The sequence below is a fragment of the Rhipicephalus microplus genome, unplaced genomic scaffold (genome assembly GCF_043290135.1).
Source record: "Rhipicephalus microplus isolate Deutch F79 unplaced genomic scaffold, USDA_Rmic scaffold_196, whole genome shotgun sequence".
Classification (NCBI taxonomy): Eukaryota; Metazoa; Arthropoda; class Arachnida; order Ixodida; family Ixodidae; genus Rhipicephalus; species Rhipicephalus microplus.
In genome coordinates, this window is record NW_027464767.1 from 54,362 (window position 1) to 80,352 (window position 25,991).

General features: G+C 53.8%; 3 protein-coding genes across 3 annotated transcripts in view; all 3 read right to left on the reverse strand.

Moving 5' to 3' along the window:
• Positions 1-25,991, reverse strand: part of LOC142791887 (histone H2A-like) — a 117,561-nt gene that overhangs the window by 13,962 nt on the left and 77,608 nt on the right. The window lies entirely within an intron of this gene.
• LOC142791894 (histone H2A-like) lies at positions 5,299-5,673 on the reverse strand. Its single transcript, XM_075885567.1, has one exon. The coding sequence runs from the start codon at positions 5,671-5,673 to the stop codon at positions 5,299-5,301; it is 375 nt and encodes a 124-aa protein (XP_075741682.1).
• LOC142791891 (histone H2A-like) lies at positions 21,608-22,150 on the reverse strand. Its single transcript, XM_075885563.1, has one exon. It carries the CDS (start codon positions 21,980-21,982, stop codon positions 21,608-21,610), a length of 375 nt encoding a protein of 124 aa, XP_075741678.1. The 5' UTR covers positions 21,983-22,150.

Below are 25,991 nucleotides of genomic sequence, written 5' to 3' on the forward strand. Positions count from 1 at the left end.
GCTGCCACAGTAAAATTTGAGACACGCGTAGCCAGCCAAAGGTGCTGTTACTTTGCCGAATTTCACGTGCCGGCGTCCACAACAACGCGAGCACGCTTTGTTTAGAAATTTCCGGCCATGAGGCCGTGCCCGGACCGCGTGTGTTAGTCCCTTGGTTTGGCGACAAGGATGGCGTCAAAGTGACGCCGTGAAACGGGTTTCGTGCGTGCAAATGAGGCATTGATGTGATTAGAGAGAAAGCGAGAACATAGAAAAGAAAAAAAAAAAGAGGGGGGGGGGCACACGCCGGGGACGAGTAGTCGCAAAGTGTTAAGTGTGCAGTTTATTTACGTGCGGCACACAGGTGAGCTGTTGCAGCTGTGAGTTTTGACAAATATTGCGTGTGTCATGTTCAGTGGACACGATGAAACGTTTTTTAGCGAACGCGTTGTATCCGCTGGGCTTGTACGTACGCGTACATGAATTGTCGCTTACTCGGTTTGATGTCTCCTTGCCGCTGGGGCAGCTGATACGACTGATACGCCATTTTGCAGCAGTGAAGGGTGCGTGAATGAATGGGCAAGAAACTTAGCAACAGTAACGAGAAAAGAATTAAAAACAAACAAACAAACGAAAGCATGTTTGCCGTGTATATTCAATCTTGTAGTGCAGAAAAATAGTCAGTGCAGCAACCTGCGCGGCCAACGCGCTCCTCGCGAAGAAAAGAGGGAGAGAGAGACGAGCTGGCCGCCGACCAACCGGCGTGCGCCGTTCGCCTTCCTCCTCAGTCTCGCGGGCCGGCGCCGACACCGCGACTCGATCGTGTCGAGCATTCGCTTTCCGGGCGCGTTTCGAAGCAGAAGCAGAAACTTCGGAAGCCGTCATGTCTGGCCGTGGCAAAGGTGGCAAAGGGCTGGGGAAGGGTGGCGCCAAGCGTCATCGAAAGGTGTTGCGTGACAACATCCAGGGCATAACCAAGCCGGCCATCCGTCGTCTGGCGCGCCGTGGCGGTGTCAAGCGCATCTCTGGCCTCATCTACGAGGAAACTCGCGGCGTTCTCAAGGTGTTCCTCGAGAACGTGATCCGCGATGCCGTCACTTACACCGAGCACGCCAAAAGGAAGACCGTGACAGCCATGGACGTCGTGTACGCCCTCAAGCGTCAGGGCCGCACCCTGTACGGATTCGGAGGCTAAGAAGCCAGCGGCGTCGCCTGCAGCCAGCCAACGAGAACACAACAGCCCTCTTCAGGGCTACCCACTTGATGCTTCGGCAGTGTGATCCCAGCGGTTCGCCATACCCGTCCGTCCCTCTTTGCAATATCATTGCGTCATCGCTCAGGTGAGCAGCACCTCGTGTAGTAGTAGCTTGATCGCGCTGGGTACTTGTCACGTTCACCGCATTTCGTTCGCGTCGTCGTCTTTCTCCTGGGTCTGCATGCACGAATCAATCGCCGCATCTGCGAGTTCTTCCTCTCCTTCCTGCAAGCCAAGCTGCTAAAACGGGCCCGTCAAGCGAACGTCGCCTAGTTACCTTATCGCGCGAAGGAAGAAGCCGAGCGCAGCGTTCTACCCTGGTCACTGCATTCTTGAGACACGACTATGCTCAGGAAGCACGAACTCGCTTTTTTCTTTGGAATGCCCACTACACGATCGCGTCACGTTGTGTCAAAATAAATAAAAACGCACTATGTTCTACCGTGGGGCACCCAGACGAAGAAGGGATGTGTACTTACAAATGAAAAAATTGATTGTGACAGGGTTGGTCGTGTTTACCGCGCCCGCTGTGCACTCAGAAGTGCCCCATTCAATAACACATTGTGTACATTGTCACGCCTAATAATTTTTGTTTGTTTTTTTTTTTTCACACCTGGCGCTGCCGAGCTGCAAAATACAAAAAAAAAAAGAAAGAAAAGTGGAAGGGGATGTTTAAACAGAATTTCTGCGCAAGTCAGAAGCAAGTACACAATAAGCGCTGCCCATGCAGCGTGCTGAGGGAAGCTGCACTTGATAGAAGTGGCACTCATGTACTGTACTGGTGCTGCGAACACTGCAGTTGTGAAAGCTTTACTTGGACGGACAGCTACGCAACAAGTGTTTCCATTTCGCCGGCAGAGGTGGTCACTCTAGGGAGGCTGGCTTCGCCGCCCACGCGAGAGGGGGGGGGGGGGGGACTAGCCCATGATGTAAACGCGAGAGGTTCGAGCGCGGGAAATTCGAAAGCAAGGCGCGCTCGCGTGAGCCTGCCGTCAGATGGCGACACCAACCCACGAGCATTGCATTTTCAAGTGCACCCTTGGTTTCCCACCCACCTCCGCACAGGACGAGGCGTGTCGAATGTGTAACCAAGGCGCACGACAGTGGTTCTGCTCAGGCAAGCCTACCTATAACAAAAATTGTTCTCCATGTGTGTACCTTCATTTTCTCGTGAAAATGTGAAAGAGGAGTGAATGGGGCTTTTTGAGGCGCGTGTTGATCTTCGTTTCTATTATGATTATTATTTTTCACCCTTTCATTGAGTCCATTTCCTGCTTTTTGTGCCACATATTTAGCACTTAGAGGTTGGGGGGGGGGGGGGGGATTGCTGATGTGTAAGATGGAAAAGAAGAGGAAAGTGAGCCCCGAAACTGTCTGCATCAGGATGCGACACCTCAGCGGTAGCTCACAAGGGATGGGGGGTGAGGGGGGATTAAAAGGGTGGGAATAAAAGTGTAGAGAAAGAGACATGAGGGAAGCCAGAGTGAGACGACATATCGAGGGAATAGGAGTAAAAATGAAACAAAACATTCGAACGCAAACACCCCGTACATCCAACCGCCATTGAGCGCACCTAGTAGTTTGGCAAGTATGTATGAGTGATTCTTAAGAGGGAAAGGAAGATAAAATTGAGTCCCGTTACTGTCTGCGATTGAGCAAGTAGGCGCGCTCAGTGGCAGTTGGATGTACGGGGTGTTTGTGTTAGAATGTTTTGTTGCGTTTTACTCCTTGTCGTTGCGCGGACGTGTATGCATATACCAACACTGCCGGTGGTCTCTCGTCGTCTTCGCCCATCTACGTAATGGTCGCAAATAAGCGACAACGCAAGGAGCAAGTTTTTTTGGCGTGGCAGTGCGCATTTGCCCTCGGTGATGCGAGGCGCTCTAGTGCGATGCGCGCTGTTGGCGTGAATGGTGGCGTCTCGCACTCCGTCGCGCCGCTTCGGGAAGCGACGAGCTACAGCGTCGATTGATGTGTTGCCTGGAAGGCGAAAGAAATGCGCAGCAGGCTGTATTGTACAGCGGTAGTGGTTTCGTTTCGGTGTACCTCTTTGCAGCCGCGAACTGCACGGTTGCCCGAAAATGAGCGCCAGCCAGCATCCTGGCGTACGCTTCCGCGCTCGCACGCGGACGGGTTCTCACGCTTCGGCCAATGGGAGGGAGAGAGATGGGTCGTGCGGCGAAGCCGCTTTTGCCGATCTCCGGCAGGAGCGCAGTTTCGCTCCGTCAGTCGAGGTGATCGGACGCACGCAGCATGGCCCGAACTAAACAAACCGCGCGCAAGAGTACTGGAGGCAAGGCTCCGCGTAAGCAGCTTGCTACCAAGGCTGCTCGCAAGAGTGCCCCTGCCACAGGCGGGGTGAAGAAACCTCACCGTTACAGGCCTGGAACCGTGGCCCTGCGTGAAATTCGCCGATACCAGAAGTCGACCGAACTGCTGATCCGCAAGCTTCCCTTTCAGCGCCTGGTGCGGGAAATCGCTCAGGACTTCAAGACGGACCTCCGTTTCCAGAGTTCTGCCGTGATGGCCCTACAGGAAGCTAGCGAGGCCTACCTCGTTGGTCTTTTCGAAGACACCAACCTGTGCGCCATCCACGCTAAGCGCGTCACCATCATGCCAAAGGACATCCAGCTGGCTCGGCGCATTCGCGGTGAGCGCGCCTAAGTTGGGCTGCTCCCTGCGCTTCGGTCGACAGGCAAGCAACAACAAACGGTCCTTCTCAGGACCACCAACGTGTCTGCTTTGGCTACGAGACCACTCCAGGCCACGTACTCCGGCCGCACCCTCTTTTGCTGTCATGTTTTGTACGTACGTGGCTGCCGTTGTCTAGCGCGCGGAAGAACGGAACGTCGGCGCGTCGTTATTACGAAGAAATGGCTCAGCTTTGACAAATTCAAGGTAAAAGTGTGTATCATTATGAGTAGACAGAGAAAAGGTAGGCTAGCTTCAGTCGGTGTGTGTGCAGCAGCCGTGCTGCGACCCTGTGGTGTGTCAATTTCATTTATGTGTTTACCTTTTTGCCCGCCGCTTGTAAGGTGTTTTTGAGGGCTTCTGTTTGCGTAACGCCATGGTGACTTGGGCTGCTGGACCCCGGCGCAACTTTTGGGTGCACTCGTAGGAGGTGATGAAGTTTTACCGAGAGACGAAATAAACAATTGTATCGGGCCAGTTGGTAAGGATCCATCTCGCTAGGAAGCGCAGCCACTATTACACAGACCTCACAACACAAGCGCTTAACTTCAACTGAACTTTCATTGCAAACGTCAGAGTTTATAAAGGGGGTGAACAGAGAAAAAGAATAGTAAAAGGTAGACAACAAAAAGCACACGTGCCAGTCCCGCACATTACTGTCTGTTATTCTCTATCACCCCATCCAAAAAACAGTTCTTTCCGCGTGAGCGCGATAGAGAGTGCACTAACACACTCGAAATCATCGCGTGTCATTTCCTTTCATTTCTTTTGAAGCTGAACAAGTTTTTGTGCCATATTCTGGACAATTTTTTTTTTTTTTTTTTTGCAATAAACGTTTAGTTGAAGTTAAGCGCTTGTGTTGTGTGTTCTGTGTAATAGTGGCTGCGCTGCCTAGCAAGATAGACGAAATAAATTGTGTTAGAAGCACCAAATGGAATGCGCTAACGGCGGGTTCTCTCTCTCTCTCTCTCTTTTTTTTTTTACCTTACGTTTGTTTTTCTATTCAAAGGTATTAAATTTACTCTGTCCCTGTGCTGACCCGTTCAGGTGTCATCGTAAGGATAGACGGTTACGTGTGGAGCTTTTTTTTTTTTTTTTTTTAATGAGAAATGACAACGCTTACATGCTCTTTTCTGTCTTTTTCGGTGCCGAGCTGCGTGATTTGGTTGTCTCTTTGCAGCATTTGGCGTCGCGCACTTGTGGCTAACTGATGTCGCGAGGAAATATATATAAAGTATAGAAAAACAAACACGCTTGAGGGTACGAACAGAGCCATCGTGACTGCGAAGCGAAACACGGCCGCGTCACCTGTTTGGGTGGTCCTTAGAAGGACCGTTTGGGGAATGCGGCGAGCGCGCGGAAGGGGTGCTCGCTTACGCCTTCTTCTCCGTCTTCTTTGGAAGAAGCACGGCTTGAATGTTGGGCAACACACCGCCCTGCGCGATGGTGACGCCGGAAAGCAGTTTGTTCAGCTCCTCGTCGTTGCGGATGGCGAGCTGCAAGTGACGGGGGATGATCCGGGTCTTCTTGTTGTCACGAGCGGCGTTGCCCGCCAGCTCGAGCACCTCGGCGGCCAGGTACTCGAGTACGGCAGCCAGGTAGACCGGAGCGCCAGCTCCGACGCGCTCGGCGTAGTTTCCCTTGCGTAGGAGGCGGTGAATACGGCCCACGGGGAACTGAAGCCCCGCGCGGCTAGAACGGGTCTTGCTCTTGCCTTTCGCCTTGCCGCCCTTGCCACGTCCGGACATGGTGTTGCTTTTCGCTTGGTACGACGCCGGTTGCCGAAAACAAGAAAGCTGCTGCCTTCTGAGATGAGAGCCGTGCTCGAATGGTTTCCGTTGCCACCATCGCGCGCCGCCGCTCGCGGGGAACGGATGAGAGTGTGAGAGAGAGAAGCCGTGCGAACCAATGGGGCGCGCGCGTTGTGCTGATCTCGTCAACACCCCTCGCTCATATTTAAGCGCGGCGAGACGGGGGGACAAGATTGGCGCGCGAGTTTTGGAGGGAGCGGACGTGTTTTTTCGTCGCTCCATCAAGTCTTTTGTTTTCAATAAAGTAATTGACACGCCTGTGTCCTTTTTTTTTTTTTTTTCCCTTTTGTTCTGCTCCCAGGATCGCGCTCTCGAGCGTAGCCCTTCTCAGGGCTCTCAGGGGGCAGAGCAGTATGTAGCTATAACTGTTTGTTTTCTTATCCCCCTTTTTTTTTTTTTTTTTTTTTTTTTTCCAACCTCATTTGAGGTCTGTCGGCACTTATCATGGCCGAACGGCAACCACGAGCCATCGCACAACTCCGAGGCTCTCCACTCAGACCTCAACGAAGCCGCCGACCACGTGGACTCCACGCCACAAACATGTGGTCCTAGCCCGGCCGTTAAAGCGGCCGGCCTGCGACTGACCAGGGCCCGCCTCCGACTGGCTCGCAAAGGCTTCTACCCTAAGGAGAAACCGGAGGAGACACCTACGTCCAGGCCACAGACTCGACCACATCCACGGCGCCAGCAACCGCCCAAGAAGCCGGCTGCGACACAAAGGAACCGAGGAGGCCGAGCAGCGGCCATTACCAAGCCGGCCGCCATTTCTACGGCCACGCAAACCGACGAGTTTCTCTCGCAGCCACCACCCAGAAACGAGGAATCCAGTGAGGCCAGTTCCACCTCCCCCACGACGTCCTCGTCCTCCTCCTCCTCCTGGGAGCACGAGACACCCGCCACATCACCGAGCTCCGAAAGCGGAAGTGTCGTGAGCGTGGAACAGACTGAGCAAGGAGCGTCGTCTGCTGCAGCCGCCGGCACCAACCCAGCCCGCGATCTATCTGCGCAGCCGAAAACTGGTTTCTTCTCCCAACCAGTCCTCCCCGGTCCTGACGTCACTGGAGAGAGTGGCGCTCAAGCCACAACCCTTTCCCGAGGCGAGCGTGGGTCAACTGCCTGTCTCCCCCCGTCCTCCCCTCAGGCCAACAACCACCTCCCTCTCCCGGCGGGTCCCCCAAAGGAACTAAGCCGGCCACTAAGAGAGGAGGTGCCACTCCCCTCAACATCCGGAGTCTCCTCCCCGGCGGGCTTTGCGAGCTTTCCCCCTCTTCCAACCACGGAGGCCCCGGGCAAGCTTACTCTGTGTGCGCCCATTGACTCCTCTCTGCCCCAGACAAGAGGGAAAGGGAAGGGGAAACAGACGAAAAAGCAGCAGCCAACGCCACGCCCGGTTTCCTCACAGGCGGTAGCGGCGATCCGCGCCCCTATTACGCAGCCTACTGGTGACGCCATCGGCCAGACCATCATTTTCAGACCGGTCGGCCGCAAGTCGCACTTCCTGGCTGCATCGAGGGACGCCATCGCTGCTTATCTCGCTGGGTTCCCAGCCACACAACGCGTGCGGGTTAACCATCGCCGCAACCTCGTTGCTGTCGACACTGCCCCCAACTCTGATGTCAGTGAACTCCTAGACATCACCACCATCGTTGATGTGAGAGTAAAGGCAAAAGTGCTCGACCTCAACTCGTGTGTGGGGGAGGTGTTCGGGGTCGATGAAAGCATTCCCCTGGACATCATTGCCGCAAACATTACCTCAGTGGTGAAGACCCTTACGTATGCGCGGCGCGGCTCCACGCTTGTAATTACATTTGAGGGAACTGTGGTGCCGGCGGAGCTCTCGCTCTTCAAACAGCGGAGGCCGGTTCGGGCGCGCCTTCCGCGTCCACTGCAGTGTGCGCGTTGCGGTGTGTTTGGACACGCCACAGCAACGTGCTCGCGCGACAGGCGCTGCCTCCGTTGCGGCGGGAACCACGCTGAGGGTCCCTGCCCCTCAGAAAGACCCCGCTGCATCAACTGCAAGGGTTCCCACCCGGCGAACGAACCCCGGTGCGAGTCATGGCAGCTGCAGCGAAAGGCCGCCTTTCTACTCGCCTCCTCTGGCGGAAAGCTGACGCGCCGCGAAGCCATCGAGCGGGCAAAAGCTTCGCTTCAACGGGAGGCTTCAGCGCCAGCAAAGGCAGCCACACACCCTGTCGGCACTTTCCGCGATGCCCTGAAGGGCAGTGCTACCACAGCGCCGGCTCCAGCCGCCACACAGCCCACATGTCCCCCCCCTGCCCCCCCCAAAAAAGACGCAAGGGATACGGTCATGACGGCGCTGGCCGCGGCTCTTCGCGCACTCCTCGAAACCACGGTGTGCAGCACGACGACGCGCGACTTTTGTCTCGCCGCTCTGAGTGCCCATCAAGACTTAGCCCACCATGGATAGTGCGTCAAGGAAGCCACGGCCGCGGATACTCCAGTGGAACATCCGTTCTCTCCGCCGCCGTCACCGTGAGCTTGTGCGCTCACTTCCTCAGCGCGAACTTGATGTCCTGGCTCTTCAGGAAACGCACGTTCGTGCTGGGGAGCTCAATATCCCCGGACATGTGGCCTATCACAGTGCGACCGAGTGTGAACGTGCCGACTGTGTCAGCCCCCACTGCACGCAACTGTTGCATCGGCCGGGATGCTCTCGCGCGTCCATTTATGTGCGTGCGCGACTTCCCCAGTCGGCGGTTGACATCGCCGATATTCTGTGTCCCGGTGTCGAGTGCATTGCTGTGCGAGTGCGCGTTGGTGCTGTAGACACTGCAATAGCGAGTGTTTATGTGCGCTACCCTCGACTCTGGGACCCCCAGTTTATCGTGCGACTGGTGGACCGTCTCGGTGCTTCGGCAGTTGTGTGCGGTGACTTCAACTCTCACCACACGGCGTGGGGAAGTGCGGGAGTGAACAACCCGGGCCGCAAGGTGTTGGATGCGTCCCTCGCCGCCGGTCTCCATCTCCTCAACGATGGCAGGAACACCTTCCTGAGGCGCGGCTCGGCTCCCAGTGCGATCGACCTCTCCTTCGTGACGGAAGACTGCCGCTACCGGTGGTCCCGAAGCCCTGACACGGAGGGGTCGGATCACTACCCCATCTGCCTCGAGCCCCTCTGCGCCCGGCCTGATCAGACGCGCGCCTACTCGGTGGTGAACTTCACACGCTTTCGCGAACTGTGTGCTTCAGTGCCAGTCGCGGGTGACGTGTTTACGCACATAGCCGAGTGCGCGCGCGAGGCTACGGTGAAGTGCCGTGTTCCCGCCAACACGCCGGTGCCGGACATCAAGCAGCTCAACTTACGGGCTGCTCGTCGTCGGGCTCAGCGCCGGGCTGAGCGCTCTGAGAGGGCGGAGGACTGGACAATCTATAACCGCATTGACGCGGTGTGCAGGCGCCACGCCCACCATCGCTACGCCGAAAGCTGGTCCAGCCTCTGCCGCTCCTTCGAACAGCAGCGCAACAACCGGCGCGCCTGGCGGGTGTTCGGAGCGATGTTGCGACAACGGGTCCCGCAAGATCCAGCTCTCTCCATCGCGATCGCCCTGCAGCTGACCACGGCTCAGCTGACGGAACTGCTCGCCGACACCTTCAACGCCCCTGTCCTCGCCCCTGACACAGTGCGGCTTCCCCCTCTGCCAGCGCATCACCGGCCGGAACTGTTCGCTCCCGAGCGGTTTTTCCCCACGGCAGAGATTGTGCGACATATAGAGGCCCTCTGCACGCAGGATTTCACCATCGGAGAGCTGCGCCACGTCCTTTCCACGCGGAGGAGCCGTTCTGCGCCTGGCAGCGACGGCATTACGTACCAGATGCTGCGAAACCTCGACGAAGGCCAACTTCCTGGCCTGCTCGAGGGATACAACAGCGTCTGGCGCTCGGGTGCGTTTCCGGCGACGTGGAAGGAGGCGATCGTCGTTCCGGTGCGCAAGAAGGGCAAGCCCGCGTCGGAACCGACCTCATACAGGCCGGTTTCGCTTACGTCAGCTGCCGGGAAAGTGATGGAAGCCATGGCCCTCAAGCGACTCGAGTGGATTGCTGCGGCCCTGAACTTCCTGGCGGACGTCCAGAGCGGCTTCCGCTGTCACCGGTCAACGGCGGATTGCATCTCCGACGTTGTCACCACGCTGGAGAATGCAAAGCTCCGCGGTGAAGCCGGATATTTGGTTCTCCTCGACATAAAGAGTGCCTTCGATCGCCTGCCTCATGCGGCCGTTTTGGACGCTCTTCGTGCTATGGGTGTGTGTGGCAGGCTTCTCGGGTACGTCGAGGAGTTCCTGGGGGGCAGAACGTTCCGTGTCCGCGTTGGTGGCGACCTCAGCGCGCCTCGCCCGTCCACTGCCGGTGTGCCGCAGGGCAGCATCTTGGGCCCCATGCTGTTCAACCTCGCCCTCGCGCGCATCGTCGACTACATCCCACGAGACTTGGAGTACGAGGTGCGCATTGCCATCTATGCGGACGACATCGCCCTCTTTGCGAGTGGACCCACTCCGCGCGGGCTGCAGGTGCGACAGAGCCTCAACCGCTCTCTCGAGGCCGTGGACGATTACATCACGAGCATTGGGCTTCAGCTCTCCACGGCCAAGACGGAAGCGCTTCTCGTTCACCCAACCATCAAGGGACGATACGAGGTCGGCCGCCTCAAGTTCCGGGGACGTGTTCTGCCGTGGCGACGATCGGTCCAATACCTCGGCATCACGATCGATCACCGCTTGAGCTGGAAGCCAGCCGTTGCCAGCCACCGGACAAGCTGTCGCAGAGTCGCAGGAGCGGCATCCTCTCTCCTCGCGAGGGGCAAAGGCTGTTCACCAGACATTGCCCTGAGGATGTACAACGCCGTCGCCGGAGCCAGGGCCCTCTACGCATTCTCCTGCATCACCCTGCGACCGCCACAGTGGGAAACTCTCGAGAGGGCACATCGCGGCGTCATCCGCCGCCTCTTTGGAATGCCTCGGGCGTCTCCAGTGGGAGTGACCTATGCAGAAACGAATCAGTTTCCCCTCTCGCTCAGAGCCAAGGCTTGTGCTCTGCGTCACGTCGAGCGCTTGCACATGACGCGAGGGGGAAAGGCACTCGTACATCGTCTGCTATCGCTGCCCGACACTGGTATGGGCCGCAGCGCACTGGAGTACGCCAGCCTCATCTCGGGAACCCCTTTCGCAGGTCTCCTGCCTATCCCTCCTCACTGGGACTCCCGGCTGCCCATTTCGATCAGGGTTCCGGGTGTACGCAGCAAGGGGCACACACCACGGGCTGCCCTTCTACAGGAGACCTGCGCACTGATCGAACAGCGCTACTCCGTCCACCTTCATCTCTACACGGACGGCTCAGTGAAGGGGGACGGATCCGCTGCTGCTGCCAGCGTCATTCCGGTGCTACGAGACGAGAGGAAGTGTCGTCTTCCACTCCCGGCGACTTCGACGACCGCTGAGCTCGCGGCTCTGAACCTTGCGGCCGATCAGCTGGTCGAGTTCCTCCCGTCTTCGGCCGTCATCTTCTGCGATTCTCGGGCGGCCCTCCTCACCCTTGCGAGGGGCGAAAATGGCTCTTCGATCGCACAGCGCCTCACGCGCAAGTTCACCGTGATCGTGCGCAGTGGGTGCGATGTGTCGTTTCAGTGGGTGCCCTCACACGTCGGAGTGCGCGGCAACGAGGCAGCCGACGAGCTCGCAAGGGACGCCCACGACCCCTCCACTCCCACAACGAACTTCGTTCGGGACTACGATGTGGCGCGACTCATAATCGCACGCCACGTCCGAGCTCTACACCCAGACCCCCGCACAGCAGCCGGCAAGCCTGTGCCCCGCCTGCCGTCAACGGGAATCGGTCGGCGTGCTCGTGCTTTCCTGCTGCGCCTTCGTGCTGGATGCGGCCGAACAGCGCAACTGCTCTCTAAACGGCGTGGCAGTGGGAGCCCTTCGTGTGTGCAGTGTCCGGCAGAGGAAACCGTTGAACACATTTTGTGCCAGTGCCCAGGATACGCAGACATTCGTCGCCGGCTCTGGGACAACTACGGGAAACTCGGCCTGCCACACGTGAGTGCAGAACACTTGCTGTTCCCCTCGGCGAACGTGGCAACACTTCGCCGGGCGCTCTATGCGCTCCTGGATTTCTTTGGCGACGCGAACCTTTTCACGCGCCTCTAAAGAGGCCCGTTACAATCCCACGTGTTGTTGTTTTCTGTGCCGCGCGCCACGCCCCCTCGGAGTCCCACGTGACTGTTTACGTAGTCACTCCCACCTGCCTGACGGCCTTCTTCTCTCCTACGAAGCCACTCCCGTCGGAGCAGACACTCTCTCCCCTTCCCTCGTGATTGCGGAGCGCCCAAAACTTCTCCCTGCCTGTTCGGTGGTGTGTGTGTGCGTGTGAGTGACTTTTTTTTTTTTTTTTTTTTTTTTCACTACTTTGGCGCATTCATCGTCTCCGGCTTCTCGGCGGTCTTTCACTCGGTTGGTGTCTGCGTTGTTTCTTGCGCGCGTGCGCGGGGCCAGTGATCGAATGCATTTCACCACTCTATACTCACCTCTTCTCTTCTGACTCTTTCATTCCCATTCCCCCTTCCCTGCGCTTTCCTGTGGAGGTGCCCTCATTACGAGAGGCAGTAACGGGACAGCGCTTTTCTCTTCCTTTTCCTCTTTCATAGCCAATCAGACGGGGGGACACGCGCATTCGACTCTGGTCTCGCGTGCGTGTTGTGTGAAATCATGCCTCCCCAACCGTCTGGCAAAGCCGTCAAGAAGGCCGGCAAGGCGCAGAAGAATGTGCGCGCCACGGACAAGAAGAAGAAGAAGCGCCGCAGGAAGGAGAGCTTCTCCATCTACATCTATAAGGTGCTGAAGCAGGTGCACCCCGACACTGGTGTCTCCAGCAAGGCCATGTCCATCATGAACAGCTTCGTGAACGACATCTTCGAGCGTATCGCCGCCGAGTCGTCACGCCTTGCTCACTACAACAAGCGCTCGACCATCACGAGCCGGGAGATCCAGACCGCGGTGCGCCTGCTGCTGCCCGGAGAGCTGGCCAAGCACGCGGTGTCCGAGGGTACAAAAGCCGTCACCAAGTACACCAGCTCCAAGTAGGCGTGCGTCGTGGGCCACAGCGAGCAACGACAAATCAACGGCTCTTCTCAGAGCCACCCAAATTGTCTGCGTCGGCATAGGGGTTGTGCTGAGAGATTCGGCTCCGAATCCATCCTCTTCTCTCTGTTGAACACCGCTAGCAGGAGCGTTGGTGTGCCGCGCTCGACGTGTGTGCTCGGGGAGGTTGAACAGGTAAATTAGAGAAGACCGAGTGCGCGGAGAAAAGTGCCACAAGTACGGTAATGGAGGGAAAACAAAACCAGGAGCGTGGTAATTAAAAAAAAAAAAAAAAACAGGGGGAAGGTGGCCGCTTCTCTCAAAAAAAGGTAACATGAACTCGAGTGTGTTCAGCTCTTGGGAAATGATAGAATAGGAAACTCGCGTCAGCGCTTGCCCGAGCAACTCCGACATGTCGGGCCAAATATGAAGGGGTATACACGGTATGCAGTGCATGCGGAGAGAAGGAAACTGCCGAACACTTGATAATGCTATGTAAAGGGCTTCACCTTATAGTTTAGAATGATGGCGCAGAGTTTTTCAAAAGCACCGGGGTTTAGAGACGGGGGAGGGCAAAATAGACTTTAGGCGGGTAGAATTAACTAGAAGGTGGTTATCTTATTGGTGGCTAAAGTCAAGGCAAGAGTGAAAACTAAACCATTCACTGCAAAGCACCGCGGTCCTATACTTCACTATTTAAAGAGAGAAAAAAAACAAGATAAATGTAGCTGTTTGTTAGGTCAGCATTATGGCTAGGTGGTGATAGCTGCCGCCCGATGTGAAGGGTACAGCCACATTCATCAGACAGCGCAGAGTTCCTTCTCTGCCACGCCATTCATTTGTTTACGAAATTGGGGCATTTATTTCTTGAGAGCGCAGGGCAGGCCCGTTTCGAGACTGTAGGAGGAGTGAATGTAGCTTAAAGTGCGTGGCGCGGTGAAAAATGTGCGGAAGCATTGATGCAAGAAAAGATAGGGGAGAAATATATAGACGCATGTGACAATAGCTGTAGAAGCAGAAAAGCGTGGCGGCGGACTGCATGCTAATTATTGTCCGAAAGCAAAGTATCGACAGCCCGAGTGAAGGAAAAAACAAAACTGTGCGTACGCATGACAGGGGTACCACGCAGGTGATTTATATAGTGCACAAAGAAGTACGAAATCCAGTAAAGAAAGGCGGTCGACACGAGGTATGGGCATTTCCCGTTTTCGCACCGAGTGCTCCGTTTGCGCGTCGCCGAAAGAAACATAGCCAGGCCGGCCAGCAAACGACACTGCTCGGCTTGACGTTTACATAATCACACGGTGTAGCGGAACACTGTGTTCTCTTCGAAAGAACAAATGCGCCTGTGCTAGGCACAAATGAGTGGTACGTTCCATTCGGAATGTGGTGGGAAACTTACCTTAAATGAATGAGCGGACGCACCGTTTATTTCCGCTTTGTTTTAGATTACTGACTATGTTCGGCGGGTCGACAGTGCATTTGTATGAAGCTTTCAAGCGCGATCATTTTGTAATTTCGCATCGTGCGTCCCTGCCACAAGTTCGGGGAAGGAATACTTTCAATATGGGAACCCTCATGATTGTGAAAGATGAAACTGCGACTACTTAAACACACTTGCACCACAGAAATGGCACGCGCAGTTTGGTATTGGGGCACGTGAGAAGGGAATACAATAGATGGGCATTGGCGCGCATCTTTTTTTCTTATTGATATGATATGTAAGGAGATGTCGGCGCACCATTATGGCGCCGGCTACTCCTTGGCCGTTGAGTTAAACTTGAACACGTATCTTGAAGCAAAACGTACAAAGCAGTGCATGGAAAGTAGAAAACTCGGGCAGAGATATGCAAAGACACACTTACACTTATACGCACATATCAGAACACAATGGTAAGTAAATGTTCGAAAGTCAATGAATGAAGTCTCTGATATAATGTCCCTCGATAATATTCGGTCCACCAGCACAAAACAGTAGAGCACACGTCTGGTCCGTATAAAGATGCATTCGCTCGTGTGTACATAATTGTCGACACGTCATTCATTTCACAACACACACATGATGAGAGTCACGTGATACTGTACATAATAAGTACATTTGTTACAAATGAAAGTTCGTTATTTCTTAATACTTATCAGCAATCCCGCTGTCTTGTAAAGAACGTGTTGATGCTTTTAAAGCGTGCGACTGTAAAACTCGAGTAGGCCACGGACCCAGAAGTTTCTTCATGTTAAACGGTCTGCGGTCTAATGCCAACTGTTCGGACTTAAGACGGCGTCTCGTGATGTGGACAGTCTACGAGAAGGTGACATACGTCTTCATCTATCAATCCGCATTCGCATTCGGGACTTTCAGCTCTGCCGTGTCTGTGCAAAGAAAAAAAAAAAACAAATGTTTTTGTGTATGCCGTGCCTAGCCTCAATCGGTCAATTAGAGTTTCCGATATTCTATCTAATGCCAGCGTAATTTTTAATTCAATAAATGGATCGATGTGGTATAAATCGCACCTCTTTGTACTTTGGTCAAACCAAGCAGTTTTGCTCATTCTGAAAGTTGTATTCTTTATAATACTACGCAATTCACTTTTTTCGAAATATTGGTTGCCACGATGTGTAGACCTACTTTGTGTGCTCTGGACGGCTCTGGAAGGCCAACTGCAAATCTTCTTTGCACAGCTGATGCCGTCCGGATAGTCGTTGATAGATTACTTAACAGGTTGTCAGCCTCCGAAGGTATTATGTAAGCGAAAGTACGCATGCGTAAAACATGCAGCGAACGAACACTCTTCCAACGCTGTAAAGAAGAAAGAATGCATAAAGGGTGGTGCATTTTACGCTCCAATCTCGTCCTATGTAAGGCGCTTTAGAGTTAGGGCTGTTTTGCCTGTAATTGCGTGACCCTTGCAGGGTTCCTCACAGTGCAACCGTGCACTTGAAACGGGCAGGTGTTGAACCACCCCGCAAGGAGATGGGGAAACTTCGCTGCGACCGGACCGCTTGACAGTCCGTGTTTACGGGAGGAGAGGCGCGCCCGAGAGGAGGTGCGCTCTCACTCTCTGCCGTCCCCGTGAATGCTGAAATGAGCGCGGTCGCGTTGCGTGGCTTCGGTGAAACTGCCGTATCGCGATATGTAGTGGAGCTGCCACAGTAAAATTTGAGACACGCGTAGCCAGCCAAAGGTGCTGTTACTTTGCCGAATTTCACGTGCCGGCGTCCACAACAACGCGAGCACGCTTTGTTTAGAAATTTCCGGCCATGAGGCCGTGCCCGGACCGCGTGTGTTAGTCCCTTGGTTTGGCGACAAGGATGGCGTCAAAGTGACGCCGTGAAACGGGTTTCGTGCGTGCAAATGAGGCATTGATGTGATTAGAGAGAAAGCGAGAACATAGAAAAGAAAAAAAAAAAGAGGGGGGGGGGCACACGCCGGGGACGAGTAGTCGCAAAGTGTTAAGTGTGCAGTTTATTTACGTGCGGCACACAGGTGAGCTGTTGCAGCTGTGAGTTTTGACAAATATTGCGTGTGTCATGTTCAGTGGACACGATGAAACGTTTTTTAGCGAACGCGTTGTATCCGCTGGGCTTGTACGTACGCGTACATGAATTGTCGCTTACTCGGTTTGATGTCTCCTTGCCGCTGGGGCAGCTGATACGACTGATACGCCATTTTGCAGCAGTGAAGGGTGCGTGAATGAATGGGCAAGAAACTTAGCAACAGTAACGAGAAAAGAATTAAAAACAAACAAACAAACGAAAGCATGTTTGCCGTGTATATTCAATCTTGTAGTGCAGAAAAATAGTCAGTGCAGCAACCTGCGCGGCCAACGCGCTCCTCGCGAAGAAAAGAGGGAGAGAGAGACGAGCTGGCCGCCGACCAACCGGCGTGCGCCGTTCGCCTTCCTCCTCAGTCTCGCGGGCCGGCGCCGACACCGCGACTCGATCGTGTCGAGCATTCGCTTGATTCGCTCGCAGGATTTCAAGCTGGACGGTTGTGCCCTCGCGATCTCCGACTTCAGCGTAGCTCCCGCCGACTGGTTCGCCCTCCGCGGTCTCCTGACGCCGTGTAGCTCTCGCATTGTGGCACCCCGCCCTTGGACTGCTTCGACCGGATCCCCACTTTCCTATCTCCTTCTTTTTCCTCTCGTTGGCTGTCTTCTTCTGCTTCTACTTTCCTTCTATTCTTTTTATCCCTCCTTCCCCCCACCCCTATAAGGCACTGCGCCGTGTCGCCTGAAGGCAGACAGAAATTAGGTGCCTTTTTCCTCTTCATTCTAATCACTACCACCACCATTCGCTTTCCGGGCGCGTTTCGAAGCAGAAGCAGAAACTTCGGAAGCCGTCATGTCTGGCCGTGGCAAAGGTGGCAAAGGGCTGGGGAAGGGTGGCGCCAAGCGTCATCGAAAGGTGTTGCGTGACAACATCCAGGGCATAACCAAGCCGGCCATCCGTCGTCTGGCGCGCCGTGGCGGTGTCAAGCGCATCTCTGGCCTCATCTACGAGGAAACTCGCGGCGTTCTCAAGGTGTTCCTCGAGAACGTGATCCGCGATGCCGTCACTTACACCGAGCACGCCAAAAGGAAGACCGTGACAGCCATGGACGTCGTGTACGCCCTCAAGCGTCAGGGCCGCACCCTGTACGGATTCGGAGGCTAAGAAGCCAGCGGCGTCGCCTGCAGCCAGCCAACGAGAACACAACAGCCCTCTTCAGGGCTACCCACTTGATGCTTCGGCAGTGTGATCCCAGCGGTTCGCCATACCCGTCCGTCCCTCTTTGCAATATCATTGCGTCATCGCTCAGGTGAGCAGCACCTCGTGTAGTAGTAGCTTGATCGCGCTGGGTACTTGTCACGTTCACCGCATTTCGTTCGCGTCGTCGTCTTTCTCCTGGGTCTGCATGCACGAATCAATCGCCGCATCTGCGAGTTCTTCCTCTCCTTCCTGCAAGCCAAGCTGCTAAAACGGGCCCGTCAAGCGAACGTCGCCTAGTTACCTTATCGCGCGAAGGAAGAAGCCGAGCGCAGCGTTCTACCCTGGTCACTGCATTCTTGGAGACACGACTATGCTCAGGAAGCACGAACTCGCTTTTTTCTTTGGAATGCCCACTACACGATCGCGTCACGTTGTGTCAAAATAAATAAAAACGCACTATGTTCTACCGTGGGGCACCCAGACGAAGAAGGGATGTGTACTTACAAATGAAAAAATTGATTGTGACAGGTTGGTCGTGTTTACCGCGCCCGCTGTGCACTCAGAAGTGCCCCATTCAATAACACATTGTGTACATTGTCACGCCTAATAATTTTTGTTTGTTTTTTTTTTTTCACACCTGGCGCTGCCGAGCTGCAAAATACAAAAAAAAAAGAAAGAAAAGTGGAAGGGGATGTTTAAACAGAATTTCTGCGCAAGTCAGAAGCAAGTACACAATAAGCGCTGCCCATGCAGCGTGCTGAGGGAAGCTGCACTTGATAGAAGTGGCACTCATGTACTGTACTGGTGCTGCGAACACTGCAGTTGTGAAAGCTTTACTTGGACGGACAGCTACGCAACAAGTGTTTCCATTTCGCCGGCAGAGGTGGTCACTCTAGGGAGGCTGGCTTCGCCGCCCACGCGAGAGGGGGGGGGGGGGGGACTAGCCCATGATGTAAACGCGAGAGGTTCGAGCGCGGGAAATTCGAAAGCAAGGCGCGCTCGCGTGAGCCTGCCGTCAGATGGCGACACCAACCCACGAGCATTGCATTTTCAAGTGCACCCTTGGTTTCCCACCCACCTCCGCACAGGACGAGGCGTGTCGAATGTGTAACCAAGGCGCACGACAGTGGTTCTGCTCAGGCAAGCCTACCTATAACAAAAATTGTTCTCCATGTGTGTACCTTCATTTTCTCGTGAAAATGTGAAAGAGGAGTGAATGGGGCTTTTTGAGGCGCGTGTTGATCTTCGTTTCTATTATGATTATTATTTTTCACCCTTTCATTGAGTCCATTTCCTGCTTTTTGTGCCACATATTTAGCACTTAGAGGTTGGGGGGGGGGGGGGGGATTGCTGATGTGTAAGATGGAAAAGAAGAGGAAAGTGAGCCCCGAAACTGTCTGCATCAGGATGCGACACCTCAGCGGTAGCTCACAAGGGATGGGGGGTGAGGGGGGATTAAAAGGGTGGGAATAAAAGTGTAGAGAAAGAGACATGAGGGAAGCCAGAGTGAGACGACATATCGAGGGAATAGGAGTAAAAATGAAACAAAACATTCGAACGCAAACACCCCGTACATCCAACCGCCATTGAGCGCACCTAGTAGTTTGGCAAGTATGTATGAGTGATTCTTAAGAGGGAAAGGAAGATAAAATTGAGTCCCGTTACTGTCTGCGATTGAGCAAGTAGGCGCGCTCAGTGGCAGTTGGATGTACGGGGTGTTTGTGTTAGAATGTTTTGTTGCGTTTTACTCCTTGTCGTTGCGCGGACGTGTATGCATATACCAACACTGCCGGTGGTCTCTCGTCGTCTTCGCCCATCTACGTAATGGTCGCAAATAAGCGACAACGCAAGGAGCAAGTTTTTTTGGCGTGGCAGTGCGCATTTGCCCTCGGTGATGCGAGGCGCTCTAGTGCGATGCGCGCTGTTGGCGTGAATGGTGGCGTCTCGCACTCCGTCGCGCCGCTTCGGGAAGCGACGAGCTACAGCGTCGATTGATGTGTTGCCTGGAAGGCGAAAGAAATGCGCAGCAGGCTGTATTGTACAGCGGTAGTGGTTTCGTTTCGGTGTACCTCTTTGCAGCCGCGAACTGCACGGTTGCCCGAAAATGAGCGCCAGCCAGCATCCTGGCGTACGCTTCCGCGCTCGCACGCGGACGGGTTCTCACGCTTCGGCCAATGGGAGGGAGAGAGATGGGTCGTGCGGCGAAGCCGCTTTTGCCGATCTCCGGCAGGAGCGCAGTTTCGCTCCGTCAGTCGAGGTGATCGGACGCACGCAGCATGGCCCGAACTAAACAAACCGCGCGCAAGAGTACTGGAGGCAAGGCTCCGCGTAAGCAGCTTGCTACCAAGGCTGCTCGCAAGAGTGCCCCTGCCACAGGCGGGGTGAAGAAACCTCACCGTTACAGGCCTGGAACCGTGGCCCTGCGTGAAATTCGCCGATACCAGAAGTCGACCGAACTGCTGATCCGCAAGCTTCCCTTTCAGCGCCTGGTGCGGGAAATCGCTCAGGACTTCAAGACGGACCTCCGTTTCCAGAGTTCTGCCGTGATGGCCCTACAGGAAGCTAGCGAGGCCTACCTCGTTGGTCTTTTCGAAGACACCAACCTGTGCGCCATCCACGCTAAGCGCGTCACCATCATGCCAAAGGACATCCAGCTGGCTCGGCGCATTCGCGGTGAGCGCGCCTAAGTTGGGCTGCTCCCTGCGCTTCGGTCGACAGGCAAGCAACAACAAACGGTCCTTCTCAGGACCACCAACGTGTCTGCTTTGGCTACGAGACCACTCCAGGCCACGTACTCCGGCCGCACCCTCTTTTGCTGTCATGTTTTGTACGTACGTGGCTGCCGTTGTCTAGCGCGCGGAAGAACGGAACGTCGGCGCGTCGTTATTACGAAGAAATGGCTCAGCTTTGACAAATTCAAGGTAAAAGTGTGTATCATTATGAGTAGACAGAGAAAAGGTAGGCTAGCTTCAGTCGGTGTGTGTGCAGCAGCCGTGCTGCGACCCTGTGGTGTGTCAATTTCATTTATGTGTTTACCTTTTTGCCCGCCGCTTGTAAGGTGTTTTTGAGGGCTTCTGTTTGCGTAACGCCATGGTGACTTGGGCTGCTGGACCCCGGCGCAACTTTTGGGTGCACTCGTAGGAGGTGATGAAGTTTTACCGAGAGACGAAATAAACAATTGTATCGGGCCAGTTGGTAAGGATCCATCTCGCTAGGAAGCGCAGCCACTATTACACAGACCTCACAACACAAGCGCTTAACTTCAACTGAACTTTCATTGCAAACGTCAGAGTTTATAAAGGGGGTGAACAGAGAAAAAGAATAGTAAAAGGTAGACAACAAAAAGCACACGTGCCAGTCCCGCACATTACTGTCTGTTATTCTCTATCACCCCATCCAAAAAACAGTTCTTTCCGCGTGAGCGCGATAGAGAGTGCACTAACACACTCGAAATCATCGCGTGTCATTTCCTTTCATTTCTTTTGAAGCTGAACAAGTTTTTGTGCCATATTCTGGACAATTTTTTTTTTTTTTTTTTGCAATAAACGTTTAGTTGAAGTTAAGCGCTTGTGTTGTGTGTTCTGTGTAATAGTGGCTGCGCTGCCTAGCAAGATAGACGAAATAAATTGTGTTAGAAGCACCAAATGGAATGCGCTAACGGCGGGTTCTCTCTCTCTCTCTCTCTTTTTTTTTTTTTACCTTACGTTTGTTTTTCTATTCAAAGGTATTAAATTTACTCTGTCCCTGTGCTGACCCGTTCAGGTGTCATCGTAAGGATAGACGGTTACGTGTGGAGCTTTTTTTTTTTTTTTTTTTAATGAGAAATGACAACGCTTACATGCTCTTTTCTGTCTTTTTCGGTGCCGAGCTGCGTGATTTGGTTGTCTCTTTGCAGCATTTGGCGTCGCGCACTTGTGGCTAACTGATGTCGCGAGGAAATATATATAAAGTATAGAAAAACAAACACGCTTGAGGGTACGAACAGAGCCATCGTGACTGCGAAGCGAAACACGGCCGCGTCACCTGTTTGGGTGGTCCTTAGAAGGACCGTTTGGGGAATGCGGCGAGCGCGCGGAAGGGGTGCTCGCTTACGCCTTCTTCTCCGTCTTCTTTGGAAGAAGCACGGCTTGAATGTTGGGCAACACACCGCCCTGCGCGATGGTGACGCCGGAAAGCAGTTTGTTCAGCTCCTCGTCGTTGCGGATGGCGAGCTGCAAGTGACGGGGGATGATCCGGGTCTTCTTGTTGTCACGAGCGGCGTTGCCCGCCAGCTCGAGCACCTCGGCGGCCAGGTACTCGAGTACGGCAGCCAGGTAGACCGGAGCGCCAGCTCCGACGCGCTCGGCGTAGTTTCCCTTGCGTAGGAGGCGGTGAATACGGCCCACGGGGAACTGAAGCCCCGCGCGGCTAGAACGGGTCTTGCTCTTGCCTTTCGCCTTGCCGCCCTTGCCACGTCCGGACATGGTGTTGCTTTTCGCTTGGTACGACGCCGGTTGCCGAAAACAAGAAAGCTGCTGCCTTCTGAGATGAGAGCCGTGCTCGAATGGTTTCCGTTGCCACCATCGCGCGCCGCCGCTCGCGGGGAACGGATGAGAGTGTGAGAGAGAGAAGCCGTGCGAACCAATGGGGCGCGCGCGTTGTGCTGATCTCGTCAACACCCCTCGCTCATATTTAAGCGCGGCGAGACGGGGGGACACGCGCATTCGACTCTGGTCTCGCGTGCGTGTTGTGTGAAATCATGCCTCCCCAACCGTCTGGCAAAGCCGTCAAGAAGGCCGGCAAGGCGCAGAAGAATGTGCGCGCCACGGACAAGAAGAAGAAGAAGCGCCGCAGGAAGGAGAGCTTCTCCATCTACATCTATAAGGTGCTGAAGCAGGTGCACCCCGACACTGGTGTCTCCAGCAAGGCCATGTCCATCATGAACAGCTTCGTGAACGACATCTTCGAGCGTATCGCCGCCGAGTCGTCACGCCTTGCTCACTACAACAAGCGCTCGACCATCACGAGCCGGGAGATCCAGACCGCGGTGCGCCTGCTGCTGCCCGGAGAGCTGGCCAAGCACGCGGTGTCCGAGGGTACAAAAGCCGTCACCAAGTACACCAGCTCCAAGTAGGCGTGCGTCGTGGGCCACAGCGAGCAACGACAAATCAACGGCTCTTCTCAGAGCCACCCAAATTGTCTGCGTCGGCATAGGGGTTGTGCTGAGAGATTCGGCTCCGAATCCATCCTCTTCTCTCTGTTGAACACCGCTAGCAGGAGCGTTGGTGTGCCGCGCTCGACGTGTGTGCTCGGGGAGGTTGAACAGGTAAATTAGAGAAGACCGAGTGCGCGGAGAAAAGTGCCACAAGTACGGTAATGGAGGGAAAACAAAACCAGGAGCGTGGTAATTAAAAAAAAAAAAAAAAAACAGGGGGAAGGTGGCCGCTTCTCTCAAAAAAAGGTAACATGAACTCGAGTGTGTTCAGCTCTTGGGAAATGATAGAATAGGAAACTCGCGTCAGCGCTTGCCCGAGCAACTCCGACATGTCGGGCCAAATATGAAGGGGTATACACGGTATGCAGTGCATGCGGAGAGAAGGAAACTGCCGAACACTTGATAATGCTATGTAAAGGGCTTCACCTTATAGTTTAGAATGATGGCGCAGAGTTTTTCAAAAGCACCGGGGTTTAGAGACGGGGGAGGGCAAAATAGACTTTAGGCGGGTAGAATTAACTAGAAGGTGGTTATCTTATTGGTGGCTAAAGTCAAGGCAAGAGTGAAAACTAAACCATTCACTGCAAAGCACCGCGGTCCTATACTTCACTATTTAAAGAGAGAAAAAAAACAAGATAAATGTAGCTGTTTGTTAGGTCAGCATTATGGCTAGGTGGTGATAGCTGCCGCCCGATGTGAAGGGTACAGCCACATTCATCAGACAGCGCAGAGTTCCTTCTCTGCCACGCCATTCATTTGTTTACGAAATTGGGGCATTTATTTCTTGAGAGCGCAGGGCAGGCCCGTTTCGAGACTGTAGGAGGAGTGAATGTAGCTTAAAGTGCGTGGCGCGGTGAAAAATGTGCGGAAGCATTGATGCAAGAAAAGATAGGGGAGAAATATATAGACGCATGTGACAATAGCTGTAGAAGCAGAAAAGCGTGGCGGCGGACTGCATGCTAATTATTGTCCGAAAGCAAAGTATCGACAGCCCGAGTGAAGGAAAAAACAAAACTGTGCGTACGCATGACAGGGGTACCACGCAGGTGATTTATATAGTGCACAAAGAAGTACGAAATCCAGTAAAGAAAGGCGGTCGACACGAGGTATGGGCATTTCCCGTTTTCGCACCGAGTGCTCCGTTTGCGCGTCGCCGAAAGAAACATAGCCAGGCCGGCCAGCAAACGACACTGCTCGGCTTGACGTTTACATAATCACACGGTGTAGCGGAACACTGTGTTCTCTTCGAAAGAACAAATGCGCCTGTGCTAGGCACAAATGAGTGGTACGTTCCATTCGGAATGTGGTGGGAAACTTACCTTAAATGAATGAGCGGACGCACCGTTTATTTCCGCTTTGTTTTAGATTACTGACTATGTTCGGCGGGTCGACAGTGCATTTGTATGAAGCTTTCAAGCGCGATCATTTTGTAATTTCGCATCGTGCGTCCCTGCCACAAGTTCGGGGAAGGAATACTTTCAATATGGGAACCCTCATGATTGTGAAAGATGAAACTGCGACTACTTAAACACACTTGCACCACAGAAATGGCACGCGCAGTTTGGTATTGGGGCACGTGAGAAGGGAATACAATAGATGGGCATTGGCGCGCATCTTTTTTTCTTATTGATATGATATGTAAGGAGATGTCGGCGCACCATTATGGCGCCGGCTACTCCTTGGCCGTTGAGTTAAACTTGAACACGTATCTTGAAGCAAAACGTACAAAGCAGTGCATGGAAAGTAGAAAACTCGGGCAGAGATATGCAAAGACACACTTACACTTATACGCACATATCAGAACACAATGGTAAGTAAATGTTCGAAAGTCAATGAATGAAGTCTCTGATATAATGTCCCTCGATAATATTCGGTCCACCAGCACAAAACAGTAGAGCACACGTCTGGTCCGTATAAAGATGCATTCGCTCGTGTGTACATAATTGTCGACACGTCATTCATTTCACAACACACACATGATGAGAGTCACGTGATACTGTACATAATAAGTACATTTGTTACAAATGAAAGTTCGTTATTTCTTAATACTTATCAGCAATCCCGCTGTCTTGTAAAGAACGTGTTGATGCTTTTAAAGCGTGCGACTGTAAAACTCGAGTAGGCCACGGACCCAGAAGTTTCTTCATGTTAAACGGTCTGCGGTCTAATGCCAACTGTTCGGACTTAAGACGGCGTCTCGTGATGTGGACAGTCTACGAGAAGGTGACATACGTCTTCATCTATCAATCCGCATTCGCATTCGGGACTTTCAGCTCTGCCGTGTCTGTGCAAAGAAAAAAAAAAAACAAATGTTTTTGTGTATGCCGTGCCTAGCCTCAATCGGTCAATTAGAGTTTCCGATATTCTATCTAATGCCAGCGTAATTTTTAATTCAATAAATGGATCGATGTGGTATAAATCGCACCTCTTTGTACTTTGGTCAAACCAAGCAGTTTTGCTCATTCTGAAAGTTGTATTCTTTATAATACTACGCAATTCACTTTTTTCGAAATATTGGTTGCCACGATGTGTAGACCTACTTTGTGTGCTCTGGACGGCTCTGGAAGGCCAACTGCAAATCTTCTTTGCACAGCTGATGCCGTCCGGATAGTCGTTGATAGATTACTTAACAGGTTGTCAGCCTCCGAAGGTATTATGTAAGCGAAAGTACGCATGCGTAAAACATGCAGCGAACGAACACTCTTCCAACGCTGTAAAGAAGAAAGAATGCATAAAGGGTGGTGCATTTTACGCTCCAATCTCGTCCTATGTAAGGCGCTTTAGAGTTAGGGCTGTTTTGCCTGTAATTGCGTGACCCTTGCAGGGTTCCTCACAGTGCAACCGTGCACTTGAAACGGGCAGGTGTTGAACCACCCCGCAAGGAGATGGGGAAACTTCGCTGCGACCGGACCGCTTGACAGTCCGTGTTTACGGGAGGAGAGGCGCGCCCGAGAGGAGGTGCGCTCTCACTCTCTGCCGTCCCCGTGAATGCTGAAATGAGCGCGGTCGCGTTGCGTGGCTTCGGTGAAACTGCCGTATCGCGATATGTAGTGGAGCTGCCACAGTAAAATTTGAGACACGCGTAGCCAGCCAAAGGTGCTGTTACTTTGCCGAATTTCACGTGCCGGCGTCCACAACAACGCGAGCACGCTTTGTTTAGAAATTTCCGGCCATGAGGCCGTGCCCGGACCGCGTGTGTTAGTCCCTTGGTTTGGCGACAAGGATGGCGTCAAAGTGACGCCGTGAAACGGGTTTCGTGCGTGCAAATGAGGCATTGA